The 21702-nt window shown below is 44.9% G+C and overlaps 1 protein-coding gene and 1 pseudogene across 5 annotated transcripts in view; both read right to left on the minus strand.

Annotated features, from left to right (window-relative positions):
- The window catches only part of OSGEPL1 (O-sialoglycoprotein endopeptidase like 1), an 87870-nt gene that overhangs the window by 12568 nt on the left and 53600 nt on the right, over positions 1-21702 (minus strand). For 3 of the 5 annotated variants that reach the window (XM_073633182.1, XM_073633181.1, XM_073633180.1), the window contains exons 6-7: positions 11606-11736; positions 8513-8584 (exon numbers count right to left, since the gene is read on the minus strand). The exons of 1 other annotated variant lie outside the window; for it this stretch is intronic. In XM_073633182.1, the coding sequence (XP_073489283.1) occupies positions 8513-8584; positions 11606-11736 (203 nt within the window). The remainder of the gene's footprint in view (positions 1-8512; positions 8585-11605; positions 11737-21702) is intronic. One more of the 5 variants, XM_073633183.1, reaches the window with a different exon arrangement.
- LOC141101962 (5S ribosomal RNA) lies at positions 14320-14435 on the minus strand (annotated as a pseudogene).

Consider the following 21702-nt stretch of genomic DNA (forward strand, 5'->3'; position numbering starts at 1 on the left):
AATCCAGCTGCAGGGTTCTGTGGTAAACCAGACAGACCCAATTTTCACCACTCACGATGGGCTCCGTTTATAAAACCTTCAGGGATCGGGGCCCCTTTTTAATTGGGGGATCCACACCCCTGGACCCGTAAAGCACCCCACCAGAAAATATGGCTGAAAAAAAACAAGCACTGGATCCCGGGGTCCAGCTCTCTAAAAAGAGAAGAGTTACAGGCGAACCTCGTTTCTTCCGACACGAGGCCCGGGTACCATTCAATTCAGCCTAAAGAGACACTTTGAATGGATTCGGTTGTATAGCTTGGCCCACCAAAGGAATATTCCAGTGGAGCTCAGCACATCTTTACTCGTGACTAGGGATGAGCCAAACAGCCCCCAGGTTCGGTTCGCGGCAGAACATACCAAAAATTTGTGCAAACATGCGAACCCCGTTAAAGTCTATGGGGCTTGAACGTGAAAAATCAAAAGTGCGAATTTTAAAGGCTAATTTGCAAGTTATTGTCCTAAAGAGTGTTTGGGGACCCGGGTCCTGCCACAGGGGACATGTATCAATGCAAAAAAAAGTTTTAAAAACGGACATTTTTCGGGAGCAGTGATTTTAATAATGCTTAAAGTAAAAAAATAAAAGTGAAATATTCCTTTAAATATTGTACCTGGGGGGTGTCTATAATATGCCTGTAAAGTTGCGCCTGTTGCCCGTGTTTAGAACAGTCCCTGCACAAAATGACATTTCTAAAGGAAAAAAGTAATTTAATACTGCTTGCGGTTGTAATGTAATGTTGCCCCCCCAGCCCATTAATGGGCCCTTTGGGTCTGGTATGGATATTAAGGTGAACCCCGCACCCAAATTAAAAAATAAAAGGCGTGGGGCCCCCAGGCCCTGAATACTCTGAACAGCAGCAGTATACAGGCGGTCCCCAGGTTACAAACAAGATAGGGACTGTAGGTCTGTTTTTAAGTTGAATCTGTTTGTAATTTGGAACGGGTACATTTCCTAAGTGTAGCTCCAGCCAAAAAATCTATTTAAAAGCTTTTTGGATAACATAGGGAAGGGTTATCATCACCCCTGTAACATTTGTTTTGCTGTCTGTGTCCCTGTTCGGGAGATTTCACCTCACTTTCTGTCCCAATGAGAATTGGATTTTGAAAATGTTGGGTTGTTGTAGAAACAAGGATTGGTGATAAAGCATCAGTGTAGACACCTTTTTCCCATATTAACTCTTACAGGAGAGAATTTCCCTTCCTAGGGGAAGATGTCCTCTCACTTCCTGTTGTCTCCCTCCGTTTGTAAGTAGGAGTCGTTTGTAATTTCGATCTTTGAAAATAGAGGACCGCCCGTATATACTATAACAGCCTGCCCCATACACTCTGCGGAAAATTGGGCCTTAGGTGTTGGTGGTACCAGAACACTGTAAGCCCTCACAGTTACTCTTGGTGGGCGCTGTAACGGGCCTGCTGCAAAACATTATATCAAGAATTGTAATTACATGCCCCTGTTAAACAGGGGCAGAAATATTGGGCCTTAGGCGGTGGTGATGCCACAACACTGTAAAGCCTCACAGATACTCTTGTTGGGCGCAGGAATGGGCCCTGCTGTAAAATTAGATCAAAAATTGTAATTACACTCCCCTGTTAAACAGGGCCTAAAAATTGGGCCTTAGGCGGTGGTGGCACAACATTGTAACCCCTCTTAGATACTCTTGTTGGGCGCAGGAACGGGCCCTGCTGTGAAATATTAGATTAGAAATTGTAATTACATGCCCCTGTTAAACAAGGGCAGAACAATTGGGTCTTAGGCAGTGGTGGTGGCACAACACTGTAACCCCTTCACTGATACTCTTGTTGGGCGCAGGAACGGGCCCGGCTGTGAAATATTAGATCAAAAATTGGAATTACACGTCCCTGTTAAACAGGAGCAAAAAAATTGTGCCTTCGGCACTGGTGGTGGTGCCACAACACTGCAACCCCTCACAGATACTCTAGTTGAGCACAAGAACGAGCCCTGCTGCGAAATATTACAGCAAAAATTGTAATTACAAGCCCCTGTTAAACGGGGAGAAAAATTGGGCCTTAGACACTGGTGGTGGTGCCCTGAAACAAAAATGTTCTTAAAAACTATGAACATGAACATTGAGGAGGAATAGGATAGTCACTCAGCATAACAGGATAGTCACTCAGCATAGGCAGTCTTCAAGGGATCTCACATAGAAAAATTAATGGGTTACATCAGCATCAGGGGCTTGGTAGCCTCCAGCAGCACTGAATGTGCGTTCATAAAGAACGCTGGATGCAGGACAGGCCAGTAGCTCAATTGTATATTGTGCAAGCTCTGGCCAGTGATCCATCCTCAAGACCCAGTAACCCAGTGGATTTTCGGTTGAAAAGGTCTCCAAGTCTGATCTTGCCCCTAGGTATTACTGCACCATGTAAATCAGATGCTGGCGATGGTTGCTGGAACCGATCAGACCTTGGGGCTGCAGACTAAAGAATTGCCTGAACGCATCGGTCAGACGGCCACCTTCTCCACCGCTCCTTCTGTGACTGACCGAAGCCTCAGCAACATGTTGTCCAGGAGGACTAGGAAATTGTAACCTCCCAGGCTCTGGAAACACATTGCACAAACCTTTCTGCAAGGCCTCCCGAAGATGTTTCATCCTCTGCGAAGGCTGGATAAAATCCGCAACCTTGTAACGTGGATCAAGAAGGGTTGCCAGCCAGTAATGATCCCACGAATCCGAGGGTCCTTTCGCAGGCTTTGCAGGATCAGGGAGGCCATGCAGTGAAGGTTTGCTGAGGCATTCGATCCGGAGTCCTCTGGGTCACTAAGGATGACATGATCCACAGCTACCTCCTCGCAGCCACGTACAAGTCCATGGGTTTCTGGGGACTGAAAACGATCCCTTGAAGACTGCTGCTGATGCTGAGTGCTAGGCTCCACCTCCATGCTGACACAATCCTCATCCTCCTCCTCTTCCTGTGTGATTGGCGGCACGCAGGAATACTGTCAGGATAAAGGGGGCCTTGAGAGGTAAGGAAGTCCTCCTCTTCCTCCCTCTGTTCTGCCTCAAGTGCCCTGTCCATTATTCCATGAAGCGTGTGCTCCAACAGGAAGATAAGAGGGACAGTATCACTGATGCATGCATTGTCACTGCTCACCATCCTCGTGGCCTCTTCAAATGGTGACAGGACAGTGCATGCATTCTTGATCAGTAGCCACTGGCGTTGGCGAAAAAAAGCCACGCTCCCCTGACCCTGTCCTGGTGCCATACTCACACAGGTACTCATTGATTGCCCTCTGCTGCGTGTACAGCTGCTGCAGCATTCCTTTTGAAGGTCAGCCATCCGAGCTGACAGAATCTCTGCCCCAGTGTGGCTCCTGTCCCCTAAGCAGACCAACTCAAGCACCGCATGGCATCTTTTTGCCTCAGTGCTTGCATAGCCCCTTGAATGCCTACGGAGCACCACTGGTTCAGAGGAGAAATCTGCAGAGGAAGATGCCATAGAGGAAGAAGAAGAGGAGGGGGTGGAGGAGAGAGGTGTGGCAGAATCACCACTACTAGCATTTTGGAGGCGTGGTGGCGGAACAAGCTCCAACAATACTGCACCCTGTCCTGCATCCTATCCAGCTGCCAGCAGACTTACCCAGTACGCTGTGAAAGAAAGGTAACGTCCCTGTCCATGCCTGCTGGACCATGAGTCAGCGGTAATATGCACCTTACAACTGACCTCCCTGTCCAACGAGGCCAAAAAATTGCCTTCCACATGCCGGTAGAGAGCAGGAATGGCCTTCTGTGAAAAGAAATGGCATTTGGGAACCTGCCACTGAGGTACTGCACATTCCACAAATTCACGAAAGGGGGCAGAGTCTACCAGCTGAAAAAGCAGCAATTGGAGTGCTAGCAATTTAGCCAAGCTAGCATTCAGCCACTGAGCATGTGGATGGCTGGGACCGAATTTCTTTCGACGGTTTAGCAACTGGGGTAGGGAAATTTCCCTGCTACAATCGGATGTTGGTGTAGCAATAGCAGATTGCCCGCAAGTACTTGGCACACCTAATTCTACACCTTCATTCCTCTCGGTGCAGGTTTCTGAGAGGACTGAAGGTATAGTGGGGTTGCAGATCCCAGCTGATGAGCAAGGAGAAGTCCGCCTTGTTCTTTGGTGTGGGTCTTTTAAGTACTGTTGCCAACAGACTGCATGGGAGGTCGTCATATGTCTGGTTAAGCATGTGGTGCCCAAGCGGCTGCTGTTTTGGCCGTGCTTGATACGCTTCAGACATATGTTGCAAACAGCAACAGTGCGATCTGCTGCACACATATCAAAAAAGGCCCACACCAAAGAACTTTTCAAAATATGCGGTGAGTCAGCAGTGCCCTGCACATACGGAGCACTATGGTGTGATGCAGTCGGGTGGCTGCCTTTAAGCTGGCCCCTGGAGGGCATCCTGCCTCGTTGGAGATGTGCCTCCTCCTCCTCTCTTCTATCAGACACCCACGTAGAGTCAGTGACCTCATCATCCCCTCCCTCCTCGTCACTGAAGCAAACCTGGCAGTATGCTGCAGCTGGGGAACATGACTGCCAGTTTCTTGTCCTTCTTGGGCACCCCCTCTCTCTGGGCTCACGCTACTGCCTTCCTCAACCTAGGTACCATCATCGGAGCCTTCAAAACGCTGCGCATTCTCCTGCAGCATGTACCTGACACTGTGGTAGAACAGTTCGGGGGACTCCCTACTGCATGATGGTGGGGCTAGGGAAGGAGTGACTGATGACATTGAGCCGATGAAATAGGCCGCTTTGGCAGCTGCATTGGCAGGCAAACTGCTCTGAGCCTGGGTGACAGAGGATGAGGACGGCTTAGTTATCCACTCTACCAACTCTTTTGCATGTTGTGGATCAACACGGCCAGCTGCCGAAAAAAAGGACAAGCGTGCTCCACGGCCACCCGCTGAGGATGCACTGGGTCCACGACCAGCACTGTTGGCTGTAGACACAGAGCCTGCTTGCCCTCCTTTAGTGGCCTGTGAGCGTCTGCCTCTCCTTGGTGGCCTTCCAGACATGCTGTAAAATTTTATTAGCAAAACACCGCCTGAAGTTTACTAGAAAAAGTACACCAGGAACGGCCTCCAGTCAGATATAGTAGAAGACTGTATATATATTTTATGCACTGCAGATCACTGAATCACCTGCCTGCCTGCCTGAAAGTGTATTTAAAAACGTACACCAGAAATGGCCTGCAGTCAGATATAGGCTTGGCTAGACTAGAATGCAGTGGATATATATATGTAAGAGACTGTATATATATTTTATGCACTGCAGATCACTGAATCACCTGCCTGCCTGCAAGTGTATTTGAAAACGTACACCAGGAACTACTTGCAGTCAGATATAGGCTTGGCTAGACTAGAATGCAGTGGATATAGATATATATATATATATATATATATATATATATATATATATATATATATATATGAGACTGTGTGTATATATATATATTTATTATGAAATGCAGATCACTGAATCACCTTCCTGCCTGCCTTAAGTATATTAGAGTATAGAAGTATATTAGAAACAGTACACCAGGAACGGACCCACAGTGAGATCTAGCTAAACTGTATGCAGTGGATATATATATATATATATATATATATATATATATATATATATATATATATATACACACACACATACACACACACACACACACTAGACTGACTTTATATATATGAAATACACTGCAGCTAACTGAATCACCTGCCTGCCAGAAGTATAGTAGAAACAGTACACCACCAGGAACGGACTGCAGTGAGATCTAGCTAAACTGTATGCAGTGGATATATATATATACACTAGACTCACTGTGTGTGTGTGTGTGTGTATATATATATATATATATATATATATATATATATATATATATATATATATATATATATATATATATATATATATATATATATCTATATATCTATATATCTATATATAGATATATATAGATATAGATATCTATCTAGATATCTATATCTATATCTATCTATATAGATATAGATATCTATATAGATATAGATATCTATATATATGAAATACACTGCAGCTAACTGAATAATCTGCCTGCCTGCTCAATCTAAATGACACTCTCTCTCCGTCCACACCAGCAACGACAACACACTACATGAGGCCGACGTGCAGTCAGCCTTATATAGTCCCCCTGAGCCATGATTGGCGAAGGGCACCCTGCCTTTGGCCAATTATGGCTCTCTTAGCTGAGGGCACTGTGATCGGCCAAAGCATACAAGTCGTGGTGCATACTCTGGCCAATCATCATCATACAGCAATGCACTGCACTCCCACAGTGCATTATGGGCCGTTACGCGCCGCTCGAATTTGGCGCGAACGGCCCATAATGTTCGGTTTTCGACAAATGGGCGAACAGCCAATGTTCGTGTCAAACTGATGTTCGACCCAAACAGAAAGCTCATCCCTACTCGTGACCAACACCTAAGACACTGGCGAAAAAACTGAGGTACTCCCAGTTATCTGGGAGTACCTCCAGGTAGTCCCAGGAGGGGTTATATAGGGAGCTAAACTTCCTGTCTAGGGTGTGCCAGTGTCCATCACCTAAAGGTGCCTATATAACCCATACAATAATTACTGTGGCTCTGTGTCCCGTGATGTACGATAAAGAAAAGAAGACTTCAAACTGTGGTTGTACTAGAATCCAACCTAACCAGAGGGGGAACAGAGGAGCTATATCATGGACATATATTTTTTGGCTAATCCATGACAGACTTAGCCCACCAGGCTCCATCTATAGCGGAAAGTTACTTTCAGGTAGACTGATCACATTTTATATACAGTATATTTTCTTTATTATATTTATGACATGCAGGTGTTACTTGTGTCTCTGGCCAGGAGACTTCTATGGGGCTGTACTGTGCAGGTGCAGGCAGGAGACAGAGAAATTGCAGAGCAGGATGTAAACAATCCCTAAAGACCACGGGTGTTGAATCTTGGTAAGTATGCATCTGTGGAAGGTGAGGGTGGAACTGATTTGCTGAGGTTGATTTGCTGGCATAAAAATAGGGGCATTTTGTCTGGAAGTGCACTCATTTTTTATGTAGCAAACTTTATCACATAAGTTTCAAATACCCTTCCCCTCCTGTGGCTACTTTCACACTGGGGCGGGTGGGTGTCGGCAGTAAAGCGGCGCTACTTGGCCCTAGTGGGGCGATTTTAACCCCCGTTAGCGGCCGAAAAAGAGTTAAAACCGCCCGCAAAGCGGCGCTGCCCCATTGATTTCAATGGGCAGGGGCGCTTTAGGAGCGGTGTATAAACTGCTTCTACAGCGCTGCAAAGATGCAGCTTGCAGGACCTTTTTTTTACCGTCCTGCAAGCGCATCACTCCAGTGTGAAAGCACTCGGGCTTTCATACTGGAGAGACAGGAAAAGCTGATTACAGGCGCTATGCAGGCGCTATTTTTAGTGCTGTAGCGCCTGTAAAGCGCCTCAGTGTGAAAGCAGTCTTACAGCCAAAATCTACAATGATTAGCCTGTAACTAAAATGTGAATAAAGTATATGTAAACCAATCACTAAAATTTCACATAAGCTTCCACAACAGGGAGATTTACAGTACCGTGCCAGTGTTTTATAATAAAAAAATGAATTAAATGGAACCCTTGGTTCTTGTTCAGGCTGAATGACTGATAATGTAAAATTATACATGACTAAGCTACGCTTTATTTCTGATCTCTCTATTTCTTTTTTTTTTTTTTTTTTTTTTTCTCTTTGTATAATTTTATGTCGTTACCTTTTTTCCCTTGAGTTTTTTTTCTTTTCTTCCCTTATAATTTGCTATTGGTCTCCTCCCCTCTGGTTTTATTATGTTTAATTAGCTAAATTTGACCTTTTACCGATACAGAATGTAACTCAACTTAATTTTGTTATGATATGTTCTTCATACTGATTTCACTGTGAATGTACATTCTGGATTTGACATTGTATGTTTTTCATATGTCATTGTAGGACATTGTTCCTAATGATACCTGATATGTACAGGTTTTCTTTTCAAAATCTCAATAAAATCTTTTGAAAACAAAAAAAAAAATGTATTTAAAAAATTAAAAAATAATTGAAAGTAATTAGAGCACAGCTGGTATATTGTTGGAGTATAAACCAACCAAACCAAAACTTCCACAACAACCTGCATTTATAATGTTATTGCTATATAAAAATCTTTTTTTAGTTTTTTTCATTGTTAAATTAGACTTACTATATAATATGTGACTTCTTCTTGCAATTCAGCTGCTAACAGTATTTAGGTATTGCACTAAATTTGCCACAGGTATTTAAATGTTTGTGGCAGAAATTTAAAAATCTCAAAATCTTAAATGACTGCCCTTTACCAATAGAGGAAACAATCCCTTCACTATATGTTTATATAATAAAAAAGGATACCTGTAGTAATTCTAAATGTATGCAATTTTTTACTTATAGTCTGTGGTTTGTGCGTCTTACCTAGGCTCATAACGAATGTCAAACACATCATTTAGAATCCCAGCACCGACACGCAACCTTTCAATACCATTCCTAACAAAGAAAGGAATCAGTGGACAGTGTGAGAAATAAGGTAACACATTTCTAAGGTTATGGTAATTTAGAGTATCTATCTATAATTACAAAATGTCAATATGATCTGCATCCATCAGTATCAAACCAAGTACTGTGGTCTGCAAAAAAATTCTGGCTGCAATTTCAGAATGTACATTTACAGACAAAAAAAAAAAACAAAATTCATTGAGATTGCTGTGTGGCCTGCTCAGCACTGCAAGGTCTTTTATTCAAATTATTTACTATCGTGTCCATATCTATGCCGCAATCTCTATTTAATCCTATGAAGAGTAGGTACTCCACTGGGACAAGCAAAGTACAAATTCTCACTAGGATTACAGTGCATCTGGAAAGTATTCACAGCACTTCACTTTTCCACATTTTGTTATGTTACAGCCTTATTCCAAAATGGATTCAGTTAATTTCCCTCAAATTCTACAAACAAAACCCCATAGTGACATTGTGAAAGAAGTTTGAAATCCTATTAAAAATAAAAAACGAAAAAATATCACATGTACATAAGTATTCACAGCCTTTGCTCAATACTTTGTTGACACACCTTTGGCACCAATTACAGCCTCAAGTCTTTTTGACTATGAGTGCTACAAGCTTGGCACACCTATTTTTGGGCAGTTTCTCCCATTCTTCTTTGCAGCACCTCTCAAGCTCCATCGGGTTAGATGGAGAGCGTGGGTGCACTGCCATTTTCAGATTTCTCCAGAGATGTTCAGTCGGGTTCAGGTCTGGCTCGGCCACTCAAGGACATTAACAGAGTTGTCCTGTAGCCACTCCTTTGTTATCTTTGCTGTGTGCTTAGGGTCGTTGTCCTGTTGGAAGATGAACCTTCACCCCAATCTGAGGTCTAGAGCACTTTGGAGCAGGTTTTCATCAAGAATATCTCTGTACATTGCTGCATTCATCTTTCCCTCGATCCTGACTAGTCTCCCAGTTCCTGCCACTGAAAAATATCCCCACAGCATGATGCTGCCACCATGCTTCATTGCAGGGAGGGTATAGGCCAGGTGATGAGCGGTACCTGGTTTCCTTCAGAAATTACGCTTGCCATTTAGGCCAAAGAGTTCAATCTTTGTTTCATCAGAACAGAGAATTTTGTTTCTCATGGTCTGAGAGTCCTTCAGGTGTCTTTTGGCAAACTCCAGGTGGGCTGTCATGTGCCTTATACTGAGGAGTGGCTTCCGTCCGGCCACTTTACCATACAGATCTGATTGGTGGAGTGCTGCAGAGATGGTTGTTCTTCTGGAAGGTTCTCCTCTCTCCAGAGAGAAACACTGGAGCTCTGTCAGAGTGACCATCAGGTTCTTGGTTTCTGCACCCTTCCGCAGATCTGCGCCTCGATACAATTCTGTCTCGGAGGTCTACAGACAATTCCTTGGACTTCATGGCTTGGTTTGTGTTCTGACATGCACTCTTAACTGTGGGACTTTATATAGACAGGTGTGTGCCTTTCCAAATTATGTCCAATCAACTGAATTTACCATAGGTGGACTCCATAAGCCAGTTTTCCACAAATGTAGGGGGGTCTTTGCCCTCAGATTTTTCAGGGAGACCGACAATGCGGACAATGTTTCTGCGTAAACCATTTTCTGTGTCCTCTGCTCTGTTATATGTTTCTTGGGCCATGCAGTGTGCTGCTCTGGCTTCTCGTGTGAGTGGAGGTAGCTTGTCCTAAATATTGCACACTCTGCTCTCAACTGCTGTCGCTCTTTCTCTGACCTTTTGAAGGTCTTGTCTGAGAAGTGACGCCTCTTCACGTAGGCCCCCAAACTGGTCCTTCAAAATATTGACCAAGGCTGTGCACATGTGAACGATCCACAGTATTTCTGCTAATGTGGGTTACTCCAGTATCTCTGAGATATCATCTGAGGGGGGGAGAGAGGGGGGATGTGCTGCATCTTCCATAGAGTGGCAGGAAATGCTGTCTGTGTCCTGTCCCCAGCCTGCCTGTGTGATAAGGTCTGTGTCCTCCCCTCCAGTTGCTGGCCCCCCCCCGCATCAGTAACCACAGGGCCCTGCAGTTTTTGGGCATAGTAGAGCATCTCCCTGTAGTGCTCCTTACTCTGTGCATTCAGCGCTTTTCTGTTGCTTCCTTCTCTGGGCTTGTCGGCCGTTCGTGGTGTGAGCTGTGCTAGGGCCACAATGGTGGCGGCACCATCTTTGTTGTCCGGTCCCGCCATCTCGAACGGGCCTTAGCGGGTCTTCCCCCGTGAACAGAGGGCCGGCGGTGCTGGGGATCAGTAGCCAGCTAGAGAGCCGAAGAAAGCATGATCAGGGATCCCAGGGGAGGATCAATGGACGGATCGAGCAGGAGTTGTGAGAAGTGCGTCCTCTCACATGCCAGTCTTGGCCACGCCCCACAGGTGGACTCCAAGTTGTAGAAGCATCTCAAGGATGATCAGTGGAAACAGGATGCACCTGAGCATCATGTAATTTTTTTCATTTTTAATAAATTTGCAAAGATTTCAAACAAACTTCTTTCATGTTGTCATTATGGGGTATTGTTTGTAGAATTTTAAGGAAAATTATGAATTTAATCCATTCTGGAATAAGGCTGTAATGCAACAAAATGTTGAAAAAGTGAAGCACTGTGAATACTTTCCGGAAGCACTGTAAATAGAAAATTGCCACACACATGTGTGGAAGAAGTTGGTTCCAAAAGTAAAAGAGGTAAAGTGTAAAGAGGAGGCTGTTAGGTGCCAAGCAGGCATACAGCAAAGTTCTTGGTAGAGCAGCAACAGGTAAATATAGGAGTTGAAGAGGGGCTAGGAAAAGCCATCGTAGCCATCATAAGAGTGTAACTGCACTAAACGTATGCCAATGAAAAGGTTAAAAACATAGTACCACAAGGGCAAAAATGTGCCAGACTTTTTTTTTTTTTTTTTGGTAAGAGATATGAAAAGAACATAATTTAAGTTTAATGTTCAGGGTCCTCTGGTTTTTTGTTATGCCTCTAATTCTATAAATAATAAAACTTTTTCTCACCAAGCAATCATGACACCATTGTCTGTGCAGAGATGTGGAGGTGGACAGAACAATGACATTCCCATACTATCTGTTAAATTTTGCAGCATTTTCCGAATATATCCATTGCTGGCAACACCACCAGATACAACCTAGAAGATGAAACAAATTTGCTTCTAATAAACTCAAGTATCCTCCTTGGCAGCTTAAAAAATAGCAATATATGTATGAAGAACACAGGTCCAATATCTTGACACACTTTAATAAAAAAAAAATGTTATTACTGTGAGGCACTTTGTCAGATATTGATAAAAATAACTTACAGTTATGGTACGGTAACACAAGTGCCATCTCCTTTACAGCTCTAAAACACTCTCACTGGAGGGAAGGAGTAGATCAACCTGAACTGGGACCAGAAAACTCCCAAGGCATCCAAGGCTAGTGGGATGTGGACTGCAGAGATCACATAGTAAATTTCCATCCATGAGATTATCTAGTTTGTTTCTTTCATCCATACAGACTTCTCTTGCTGTGTAGATGCTGTTTATGATATTTGTTATGCCAAGTTTGTTGGATTTTGAGATCTTGTAGTAATAGGATTTTTATAACAGCTTACCTGTAAAATCCTTTTCTTTTGAAGTACATCACGGGACACAGAGCCATAGTTATTATTATGTGGGTTATAGTCCACCTTCAGGTGCTGGACACTGGCACACCCTAAACAGGAAGTTGCCTCCCTATATAACCCCTCCCATACCGGGAGCATCTCAGTTTTGTAGCAAAGCAATACACGTGTATACTAGAAAGAGGGGCGGGACCTCTGTGTCACGTAATGTACTTCAAAAGAAGAGGATTTTACAGATAAGCCGTTATGAAAATCTTATTTTCTTTAGTTGTACATCACGGGACAGAGCCATAATAATTATTATGTGGGATGTCCCAGAGCAATGCCAACTGAGGGGAGGGAGACACAACAAAAGTAGGGCACCATGAGATCAGAGGACTTCTACTGCTGCCTGCAATACACTGCGCCCAAAGGCGACATCCTCATGTCTTTTACATCCACCTGATAGAATCTGGTAAATGTATGGATTGAAGACCAAGTTGGTGCCTTGATGATTTGAGCCATTGAGGCTTGGTGATGCACTGCCCACAAAGCACTAACAGCCCTAAAGGAGTGCGTTTTGATTTGAGAGGGTAGAAACTACCTCTTTAAACCATAAGCTAGAACGATTACTTGTCAAATCCATTTAGAATAGTAGATTTCCATGCTGCCTGTCCTCTTTTAGGACCTTCAGGCAATACGAACAAACCATCAGTTTTCCGAATCTGAGCAGTCGTCTTTAAGTAGACTGCTCTCACCACATCAAGAGAATGTAGTGATTTTTCTTCCAAAGAACAGGGTTCTGGAAAAAATGAAGATAGAACAATATCCTGGTTTAGATAAAAACCTGATACTACCTTCGGTAAAAAGTTAGGATGAGGACACAATACAACCTTATCCTTGAGAACAATAATAATATGGCTCATTACAAGAAAAAGCAGCCAATTCTGATACCCTTCTTGCAGCAGATATGGTTATCAGAAAAAATAGTTTCCTTGCCAAAAAAGGACCAAGGGAATATGTCGTATCGGTCCAAAAAAAAGGCTGTTTTGTAATGCCGCTAAAACTAAATTCAAGTCCCAAGGGTTCAGGGGTGACTTAACCGGGGATAAAGCCATGTTACCCCCTGAATAAAGTTACGAACCAAAGAAAGCAAAACAAGTGGTTGTTGAAATAATACCGATAAGGCTGAGACCTGTCCTTAGAAAGCACTTAAGGCCAGCTTTATTTCCCACCCCATCTGCAGAAAGTCAAGGATTCTACCTTTGACCTATTTCCTGGGGTGCAACCCCTGGTTTCACACCAGGAGACATATGCTTCCTAGACTCCATAATGCATTGACCAAGATAGAAACCACTGAACCTGACAGCCCACATTTCTTCAGAGTGTGGGTCTCAATAGCCAAACTGTTAAATTTAGCGTTTGTAAAGTAGGATGGAATACCGAACCTTAGGAAAGAAGGTCTGGCCATGGAGGTAGGGTCCATGGGTCCCCTACTGTCATCTTTATGATCCCTGCATACCAAAATTTCCTGGGCCCCGTAGGGGGCCACAAGAATCACCGACTTCCCTTCCTGCATGATCCTGTGAAGAAGTCGTGGACGCAGGCAGAATAGGAGGGAATGCATAAATCAGTGAGAACCGATTCCAAGGGATTTGATTTCTTTGTTGAACCTGGACGTAAACAGATCTATGTCTGGGATCCCTGATCTTTGATATATTGACAGGAAGATATCAGGGTGAAGGAACCATTCTCCCAGGAACAACTGCCGGCCACTCAAGTAGTCCGCCTGCCAATTTTATATTCCTAGAAAGAAGACCGCCGATAGGCAAAGTACATTGTTTTCTGCCCACAATAGAATATGATTCACCTTTCTCTGGGCCGCACAACTTCTTGTGCCCACTTGGTGATTAATATAGGCCATTGCTGTGGCATAGTCGGAATGAATCCTGGCAGGACAATACCGTAAACTGAACGTTCAGGCCCTCAGAACCAAGTGCTCTGTCTGAATTTCTAGAATGATAATGGGCAGGTCATTTCTGATCTGGGCCACTTCCGTGGTAACTGAAGGAAGAATTTTCCCTTTGCAGATTTTTGGATATTAACCATAAACTGAGGCTCTGGCGTACCCAGCCTACAGTACCTGGTATTTCCAGGTGGTCCATCCGGGTACTTACTAGGCCCGACCCTGCTTAGCCTCCAAGATCAGACAAGATCGGGTGCTTTCAGGGTGATGTGGCCATAGGCTTTGGAGATGGAGACATTGGGAATCTAGAGCTTGAACCCTTTGTTCCAAGCAGATAGGATAATGTTTTGCAGCAGTCTTGAATGAAACTGAGCATAAGGAACGGCCTCGAATGAAACTACTATCTTTCCCAACAACCTCATGCCAAGTTGAAGAATTCATCTTGCTTCGACCATCTAAATCAGTTCCTTTATGGCGCCGATCTTTGCCTGGGGCAAGAATACCCTTTTCTGGGTGTACCTATAATCAGACCCAAGCATGTTAGCCCTTTTCATGGTTTTAAAGAAGATTTCTCCTAAGCTGAGAATCCGACCTAGATATTCCAGGTAGAGGAATGTGGTGACCATACTTTGGGCTACCGACTGGACTATCAAGAACAGATCGTCCAGGTAAACCATAATCGTTATACCTTGGGCCCTTAATCTGGCTAGAAGAGGAGCCAGAACCTTTGTAAACACTCAAGATGCAGTAGCTAGAATGGAAAGCAGCGCTACACACTGAAAATTAAGATTTTCCACCTTGAAAAGTAGATATTACTAGTGAGCGAGGAAATAGGCATATGGAGGTATGCATCTTTGACGTCGATTGATGCCAGAAGTTCTTCTCCTTGTAGGATAGAGATAACTGATTGGATTGAATCCATGCGAAAAAAGAGTGGTTATATTCAGGAATTGAATTTAGATTTTTGAGATCCAGAATGTCCATTTGGATTTAACCAAACCCCAACCTCTGCTCTTACATGGGGGCCACCATGATCACTTTTTGCCAAAAGATGGTCCAATGCTTGAGAGAAAGACTTCTTTTTCTCTGAATCCTTAGGAACGTTTGGTCTGAGAAAACGAGGAGATGGGAACTCTTGGAACTCCAGTTTGTACCTTGGAGCTATTGAGGAAGTCCCCATTCGTCTTGACACTCTTCCTGCCAGATCCTTGAGAACTGCAGAAGAATTCCCCCTATTGAGTGAGCAGGGGCACCTCCTCATGAGGAGGTTTCAGTATCTTGTAGGTTTCCTCCCAAGACCTCTTTTGTCCCTGGGGTTAATCCTGAGGAATACCTTTTGAATCTGACGGCGGAAGCCATCGTGACTGCCTGGAGGCTGATGCCCCTGGCACAGAAGAAGGAGCCTTAAAACGAAAATACATTTACTCCTTTTCTTAAATGGCAAAATGAGTACTTTTTCCACTAGAATTTCTTTGGAGTGAAACAGCTATTGTTTGTATTATCCAAAAAATCCCCAAATAGCTGTTTCACTGCAAAAAGGAAGACTAGCCAGGAGCTTCTGCATGGTGCTTAGCGAAGGGCGCTAGGGCCTGAAGGATAGAATCTCTCATAGTAACTATTGCAAACATAAAGCTGCCAGATCCTGGGCCTGCTGAGCAGGATAACCTTGAACACCTATTTAAACTGGTCTCTCAACGATTAAGCAATTACTGTCAACGCAGGCTGAGACACTCAATCTGCCAGAGAAAAAAAAGTGTTTTTTTTTTCTTTAATAGGAATTCCAACTTTGTATCCATTAGATCCCTAAGCATTTGAGCATTGTCTGTCTTGACAAGTCAAACTCTTATTCACAGAGGACATAGCAGTGTTAATTGCTGGTATACCCTACTTAGTGAATTTCCTCCACCATAGAATAAACTGTGAAAACCTTTTAGGAGGGAAAATAATACTTTTCTGGGTGATCCTCTCAGATACAAAAAAGCTTTTCCAGCAATGAATGGGCAGGAAAAGGCATGTACAGCTTAAGGAGGCTTTAGCGAACCAAAACACTCAGTTAAGGGTACATAAATGTGGAGCGGACCATTCAGCAAGAAATTGCACCACCAATCTTAAGATTGAAACAGCTGATTCTCCCGCATTTGCGCCTCAGAAGAGGAGTCATCAGCCTCACCATGGTCCCCTGAGGGAATTCGTCTTCTCCCACCCCTAGGTCCTCAGTTTGTGGGTCCTGGGCAATGGAAGAGAACCTGTCGCATTTTGACCCACACTGGGTTGCGATTAAAGTCGCTAAACTTTTTTTTTATCATGGCTGAGGAAAAAAGATCTTTTTAGTAAAATAAACAGGGGCTGCAGTGTTGAAAACAGTTGCAACATTTTATGGCCCCGATGCTCACTCTGACCAGCCACCCCTTCTCAGGGGAGGATGCCATTTGTAGAGATGAGTAGGCTTTCCAGAGCTTGAGGGAGTCCCTTTTAGCTCTTTTTAGGAGGTGTTTCAACCCCCCTTCTGACCTTAGCCTAATGCACAAAGCAGAGGTACTACCAGAAGAAATCGCATCCACTGCTTGAGCAATAGTCCAGCCACTGCTGCTGCTATTAATGCTCAGCCTGATGCAAGTAGTAAATGTGTCAAATAGGAAATGCCTGTGTCACCAAAACTTCTTTCATGCTCCTCTTTGCTCTTATGTCTCTCCGACAACTTTGCAGCTAGCACAAATGGAGTTTTTTTTTTTTAAACACACTCCTGCGTTGGAGGACGCCAATGCCGTGCTAAGCCCTGCCCCCACCTCGCATCGCGTCCCCCCTCCTTTCTCTTTAAAAAAAAAAAGAGAGTTTTCCCGCGCAAGCATGGGCCTCCGATCCGACGTGATCGTCTTGTGAGTGAGGGAGGGATGGTGTGGAGGAGACCTGGAAGCCGCCGCCGAGTAGGGCCGGTGAAAGAAAACGGCATTGCCGATCGTTTTTAGTTCTCCCTTATACTCAGCCTCATGAAGCGGGCAAGAGTTCAGCCTAGGTGGGGGTGTCTGGAGGAGGCAAAACCCCCCAAACTTACCGGAGGTCTGCCTGCTAGCCGGAGAAAAAAAAAAGTCTGCTGCTTCTGTGACACAGCGTGATCTCTGAGCAAAGCATGAGAAGGTACAGCCCCCAGTGGTGACACTTAGGTATGACAACATTTACTTTAAAAGAGACATTTCATAAGAAAATTGAAAAATTCCTTAGAAAACTCCACTTACCTTTCCCGCCACAGGGTTTTCTGTGGTAAAACCAACAGACCCAATCTTCACCCTTCACGGTGGGTTCTGTTAACAAACCTTCAGGAACCGGGGACCCTCGGGGAACCCACAATCCTGGACCTGTAATACCACCCGCCAGTGAACCTTTATGGACTTAATGCCAAAAGTACTGGATCTCGGGGTCCAGCTCTCTAAAAAGAGAAGTGTTCACTAGCAAAACCTCGTTTCTTCGGATATAAGGCCCGGGCACTATTCAATTTGGCCTAAAAGACACTTTGAATGGATCCGGGTGAACAGCTAGCCCCAGCAAGGATTGCTCCAGTGGAGCTCAGCACAGCACATCTTCACTCGTGACCAACACCTTAGACATTGTCGAAAAAACTGAGATGCTCCCAGTATGGGAGGGGTTATATAGGGAGGCAACTTCCTGTTTAGGGTGTGCCAGTGTCCAGCACCTGAAGGTGGACTATAACCCACATAGTAATTACTATGGCTATGTGTCCCGTGATGTACGATTAAAGAAATTTGTACTTTTGTTTTTCTTAACTCTTTATTTAGAAGAATCAGTGTGACAGTGCAGAAGTCAGAACATTTAGGCATAACATATATAGGAAGCGAGAGACTGCATTACATAGCCAGAAATCATACATAGGACAAGGATCCGTGGACCCTACAAACCCAAAAAGGTAGTAGCCTGACAGCCTATCTCACCAACATGCCAGGTCATACCGAACCTCTCAGTTTTTTTTGGGGGGGGGGGGGATGTCGAACCCCAAAACAAAGAGGGGAGAAAGAAGGTGGGAAAAAAAAGGAAAGGGGAAGATAGGGCAAGGAGGTTAAGGAGTCCCTTCCATCTGCCTGGGCCACACTACCGCTCTATGGTGTTTGCCAGGACTATAAGGGCCCATCTATTGCTGTTGAGAAGCAAGAGGTATTTGATCTTTATAAAAAAGGATGGAGTCCAGATTTTCCAATATTTCTCTTCCTGTTCTTTAAGTAGCATAGTGAGATTCTCCATTTGCTAGGTCTCTGGAATTCGGGTGAGCCATTGTGCCTTATCAGGTGGGTTAGGGCTCTTCCACAGTGCAGGTATGAAAGACTTTGCTGCACTGAGAAGATGCTTAAGCAATTAATTTTTATTTCACTTATTAGAAAGGCGCTTCTCATGCAGCAGAAAGGATATTTATACGCTCTCACATTTCTAGCAGCACTGTGATGGGCTTTTTGGTTGGTCTTTGGCGGCCACAGTGACCATTGAGAGTTGTGACCTGATCCTGGCGGCCCCATTGGGGGAGATATTTGGCTGGCAGTGACAGCATACACTTTTTTCAATTTTTTTACTACAGTCTCTATATATGTAGTTTGTTTACACAGTAAGGTCAGTATATTATGTTCATGTGGTGGATATATGAAAAATTGTATTGCAACATGATGTTTAAAGCGTTTGTTACCCCAAAACTTCATATTCTTGATACGTGCCTGCTGTACTATGTACTTGTATGAGAAAGTATCCTGTTCTCTTTGTGTTGCTTCCTTTATGTGAAATCCCTGGTGTTCCTGTCAGTCCCTCTGCTTTCTTATTAAAAGCTGAGTACACTAAGCAGAACACACTGTGGTCAGTTCTCTAGCTATGCTGGGACCTCAGTGTACTCTCCTCCAATGGTCAGACTTGTCCTGACATAACCCCTCTGTACAGCCATTCACTAAGAAGCTCAGTGGGCTGATGCTGCTCCTCCTCCCAGCTCTTATGCAGCTGAGAACAGAGGGAATGTGATCACTTATAAAAAAGGGAAACATTTATTTATAATGTATTTTTATATCTATACACAAATGTTTTGCCCTTCATTTTTATTTTAAACTGAATGGGTTGTTTTACATGATGATCTTTACAATCACTTTAATTGTACTTTTGTACTATAGAAAACCTTGAGCCTGCATATTCACACCCCTGATGAAGAGCTAAACCCTACCTTGAAACGCGTTGGTTGCTAGTGTCTTCAGGCCAACTGTATTGTGCACAGATACAGCATATGCTGATTACTCCATTGCAATTGACACTGTATTATGTGTCCATGAAATGATTAGCCGCAATCTATACTTTTATTCTTTTAATATGTTTTTGTATTAATAAAGCTTGGAATGTTTTATATACAGCTCGCATTATTCCTTTTTTTTTTTTTGCCAATAATAGTTCCACAAAATAGAGAGAATTTTTCCATTATGTATCGTACAGGGATGATGGCATTTCCATAGCATTCTATCATTTGTACTAGGGCAGGGGACTAGTACATCGAGTGGGGTTATTCACTGTTAGGCCCCTTTCACACGGACGGATAGAATTGTGCTTTTAGCTGTGGTTTCTATCGCAGCTAAACGCACACAATGCTTTCCTATGGCCCCATTCACACACTGCGTTTAGCTGCGTTTTGATTACCTGCAGTTTTGTGCGGATAGAAAAAATAGAATTGACTGCGTCCAGGAGCGATTTAGTGCAGCTATCCGCACATTACCACAGGTAATCGCAGTGCACTGTGTCAGCTGTGGATAGCAGCGCGGTAAAGGAAAAATGTTTTTTCCTTTCCCAATGAGCGACAAGCACGGGGATCCGACTTGGATCCCCGCCAATACCATGCACTGTGTTTGGTATGAATCTTGAGGGGGAACTCCACGCCAAATTTTAAATAAAAAACCAGCATGGGTTCCCCTCCAAGAGCATACCAGGCCCTTCGGTCTGGTATGGATTCCAAGGGGCACCCCCTACGCCGAAAAAACGGCGTGGGGGCCCCCCCCCAAATCCATACCAGACCCTTATCCGAGCACGCAGCCCAGATGGTCAGGAAAGGGGGTGGGGACGAGCGAGCACCCCCCCTCATGAACCGTACCAGGCCGCATGTCCTCAACATGGGGCGCCCCCACTCCAAAGCACCTTGTCCCCATGTTGATGAGGACAAGGGCCTCTTCCCGATAACCTTGGCCATTGGTTGTTGGGGTCTGCAGGTGGGGGTCTTATTGGAATCCGGGAGCCCCCTTTAACAAGGGGGCCCCCAGATCCCGGCCCCCCACCCTATGTGAATGAGTATGGGGTACATCGTACCCCTACCCATTCACCTGGGGAAAAAAAGTGTCAATAAAAAAAAACACATTACACAGGTTTTAAAAGTAATTTATTAGGCAGCTCCAGGCGTCTTCTTCCGACTTTGGGGGTCTTCTGACGACTTCGGGGGTCTCTCAGGCCTCTTCTCCCTCTCTCCGGTGTCGTCTCTGTGCTCTCTGGTTCTTCTCCAGTGCCTTCTTTCTTCTGCCGGGCTCCTCCACTATCTTCTGCTCTTTTGCCGCTCTTTTGCTAGCGGAGGAGCCCGGTCTTTTGAGACGTCTTCTTCCCTCTTCTCTTTCAGAGATGTTGACACGACGCTCCCTCTCGGTGTAATGCCGTGAGCGAGGTCCGCAACCAATTATATAGGCATGGGGCATGGCCACGAGTGATGTCACCCAGTGACCCCGCCCCCTTATGACATCACAGTCCTGAGGCATGATGGGACTGTGACATCATAAGAGGGCTGGGTCACGCCCCATTCCTATATAATTGCTTGCGGACCTCGCTCACGGCATTACAGCGAGAGGGAGCGTCGTGTCAACATCTCTGGAAGAGAAGAGGGAAGAAGACGTCTCAAAAGACCGGGCTCCTCCGCTAGCAAAAGAGCAGAAGATAGCGAAGGAGCCCGACAGAAGGAAGAAGGCACCGGAGAAGATTCAGAGAGCACAGAGACGACACTGGAGAGAGGGAGAAGAGGCCTGAGAGACCCCCGAAGTCGGCAGAAGAGCCCCGAAGTCAGAAGACCCCCTGAGCTGCCTAATAAATTACTTTTAAAACCTGTGTAGTGTGTTTTTTTTATTGACACTTTTTTTCCCCTGGTGAATGGGTAGGGGTACGATGTACCCCATACTCATTCACATAGGGTGGGGGGCCGGGATCTGGGGGCCCCCTTGTTAAAGGGTGCTCCCGGATTCCGATAAGCCCCCCGCCCGCAGACCCCGACAACCAACTGCCAGGGTTGTCGGGAAGAGGCCCTTGTCCTCATCAACATGGGGACAAGGTGCTTTGGGGTGGGGGGGCCCGCAGGGCACCCCACTTGCCCCAAAGCACCAACCCCCCCATGTTGAGGGCATGCGGCCTGGTACGGTTCAGGAGGGGGGGCGCTCGCTCGTCCCCACCCCCTTTCCTGACCGACTGGGCTGCATGCTCGGATAAGGGTCTGGTATGGAATTGGGGGGACCCCCACGCCATTTTTTCGGCGTAGGGGGTGCCCCTAGGAAT

The sequence above is a fragment of the Aquarana catesbeiana genome, linkage group LG06 (genome assembly GCF_042186555.1).
Source record: "Aquarana catesbeiana isolate 2022-GZ linkage group LG06, ASM4218655v1, whole genome shotgun sequence".
In the NCBI taxonomy this organism is placed as follows: domain Eukaryota; kingdom Metazoa; phylum Chordata; class Amphibia; order Anura; family Ranidae; genus Aquarana; species Aquarana catesbeiana.